Source organism: Adiantum capillus-veneris, chromosome 3, assembly GCF_014529385.1.
Source record: "Adiantum capillus-veneris isolate H3 chromosome 3, ASM1452938v2, whole genome shotgun sequence".
In the NCBI taxonomy this organism is placed as follows: Eukaryota; Viridiplantae; Streptophyta; class Polypodiopsida; order Polypodiales; family Pteridaceae; genus Adiantum; species Adiantum capillus-veneris.
The window spans coordinates 151,589,614-151,591,977 of record NC_140933.1 but is presented as its reverse complement, the minus strand read 5'-3'; the positions used below and the strand labels follow the sequence as shown (position 1 = coordinate 151,591,977).

The following is a 2,364-nucleotide window of genomic DNA, read 5'->3' as shown; positions in this document are numbered from 1 at the left end:
CAGTCTTTATCATTTTCAGATTTTCCTTTTTGTGAGCAGTGTCAATATGGAAAACAAACACGGACACATCATACACATTCTTTTGAAAAAGAAAGAAAACCCTTAAAACTTGTGCACACTAATTTATGTGGGTCTATGCCTTCTAAATCACATGGTGGAGCGTCCTACTGTGTCACATTCATTGACAATGCAACACAACGTGTTTGGGTGTACACCATGAAGTCTAAAGATGAGACATTTTCTTGTTTTAAGAAATTATTATCTATTGTGGAAACTCAGTCTGAACATAAGTTGAAAGCTTTGCGATTAGACAATGGCGGAGAATATGTCTCCAAAGAGTTTACTTACTTCTGTTCAAGTAGGGGAATTAAGCATGAGTATACAACTCCTTATAACCCCGCACAAATTGCTGAATGAATGAACATGACCATCCAAGAGAGGATAATTTCTATGCTATCACAAACCAATCTACCACAAGGGTTTTGGGCTGAAGAATTATACACTGCTATGTATTTGATCAATAGATCACCACATGCCTCATTACACTTTCCTGTACCGTTGGAATTATGGTCAGGACACAAATTGTCTTATGATAAACTCAAAACATTCGACTGTGAGGCTTATGCACATGTACCAAAGGAGTTGCGTGCTAAGCTACATCCTAAGTCTAGGAAATGCATCTTTATAGGCTATGGACTAGATGGTCAATTTGGTTATCATTTATGGGATTGGAAAAGTCGATCAGTAATCCGTAGTAGCAGTGATGTTGTCTTTAATTAGATCAATATGCATAGACAGCCAGTGAAAGAGGTTGAATTTCGAAAAGTGACATTTTCTGACCTATCACCTTCTTTACAGACAGCTCTAGAGCCAATTTCTACTTAGGCTAGTACCAATTTTGATTGGCTGAAGAGATCTCAAAGAGTCTCACATCCGCCAGAACGGTTTGTTTTAGGCGTGGAATTTGTTTTGCTGACAGATAGTGGTGAGCTTTCTTGTTACAAAGAAGCCATGCTAGCAGTGGGAACATGCTATGAAGAGGGAGTTGTCTAATATTTAAAAAAACAAACTTGGGAATTGGTTCCATTGCCAAAAGGTAGTAAAGCACCGCCTTGTAAATGGGTTTACAAGAAGAAGATTGCATCCAATGTTGAAAACTATAAAGTTTGTTTAGTGGCCAAAGGTTTCAAGCAAGAATATGGTATAGATTTTCAAGAAATCTTTTCTCCAGTGGTCAAGATGACAACACTGAGAATGTTGCTTGGTTTGATTGTCATTGAAGATTTGGAGCTTGAGCAAATGGATGGCATTACAGCTTTCTTACATGGAGACTTTGATGAAGGAGATTCATATGCAAAAACCTGAAGGGTTTGTGTTAAAGGGCAAGGAACATTTAGTCTATAAGCTTTTAAAAAGTCTCTATGGCTTAAAGAAAACCATCCAAACAATGGTATCAAAAGTTTGATGCATTTATGTGTTCCCAAGTCTATAAGCATAGTACTGAGGATCCATGTCTTTATGTGAAAATACAACCCAATGGACATCTAATTATGCTTATTCTTTATGTGGATGAGACGCTCATTGCTGGTCATTCAAAGAAGGACTTTGCTGACCTCAAAATGAAGCTGGAGAGTCAGTTTGACATGAAAGATTTGAAAAATGCAAATTACATTTTGGGTATGCGTATTACTCAAGACCATAAGAAGAGATTGTTATACTTATCTCGGAAGGATTGTGTGCATAAAGTTCTTGAGCGTTTCAACGTGCAGAAGGGGAAGGCATTCAGAACCCCATTGCCTGCATATTTGAAACTTAGCAAGAACAATTGTCCCGAATCGCTGAGGAAAAAACTGCGATGGCTAAGGTTCCTTATGCTTTAGCTTGTGATAGTCACATGTATGCCATGGTGGCTATGAGACCTGACATTGCACATGCAGTGGGATTTGTCAACAGATTTATGTCTAACCCTAGTAAAAAACATTGGAATGCTGTCAAGTTGAATCTCATATACTTGAGTGGCACAACAGATAGACAATTATACTATGGTTGTGGAGAGTTATCCATTAAGGGATTTGTAGACAGTGATTATGCAGACTGTGTTGATAGTCGTAAATCAACAACAGGTTGGATTTACACATTTGTTGGTTCTGCTATTTCTTGGAGATCAGTTTTGCAAGATTGTACATCCATTTCCACTACAGAGGCAGAGTATGTTGCATTGAGTTAGGCATGCAAAAACTACAAGAGGTCACTTGAATTCCGGTGCCACATTATCGGCGTCACTGGTGGGCATCGGTATATGTGTGTGTATTTATGGAGGGAGCTAAGGTTTTTAAAAATTTTGATTTTCAAATTTTCGACGCT

At 38.1% G+C, this 2,364-nt stretch overlaps 1 protein-coding gene across 1 annotated transcript in view; it reads left to right on the top strand.

The window, feature by feature from the left end:
- The first annotated feature begins 1,550 nt into the window (after nucleotides 1–1,550).
- LOC147461952 (uncharacterized) overlaps nucleotides 1,551–2,364 on the top strand; it is a 2,535-nt gene continuing 1,721 nt past the window's right edge. Inside the window, exons 1-2 of the mRNA XM_086506773.1 lie at nucleotides 1,551–1,677; nucleotides 2,028–2,123. Coding sequence (XP_086362899.1) covers nucleotides 1,551–1,677; nucleotides 2,028–2,123 — 223 coding nt within the window. The remainder of the gene's footprint in view (nucleotides 1,678–2,027; nucleotides 2,124–2,364) is intronic.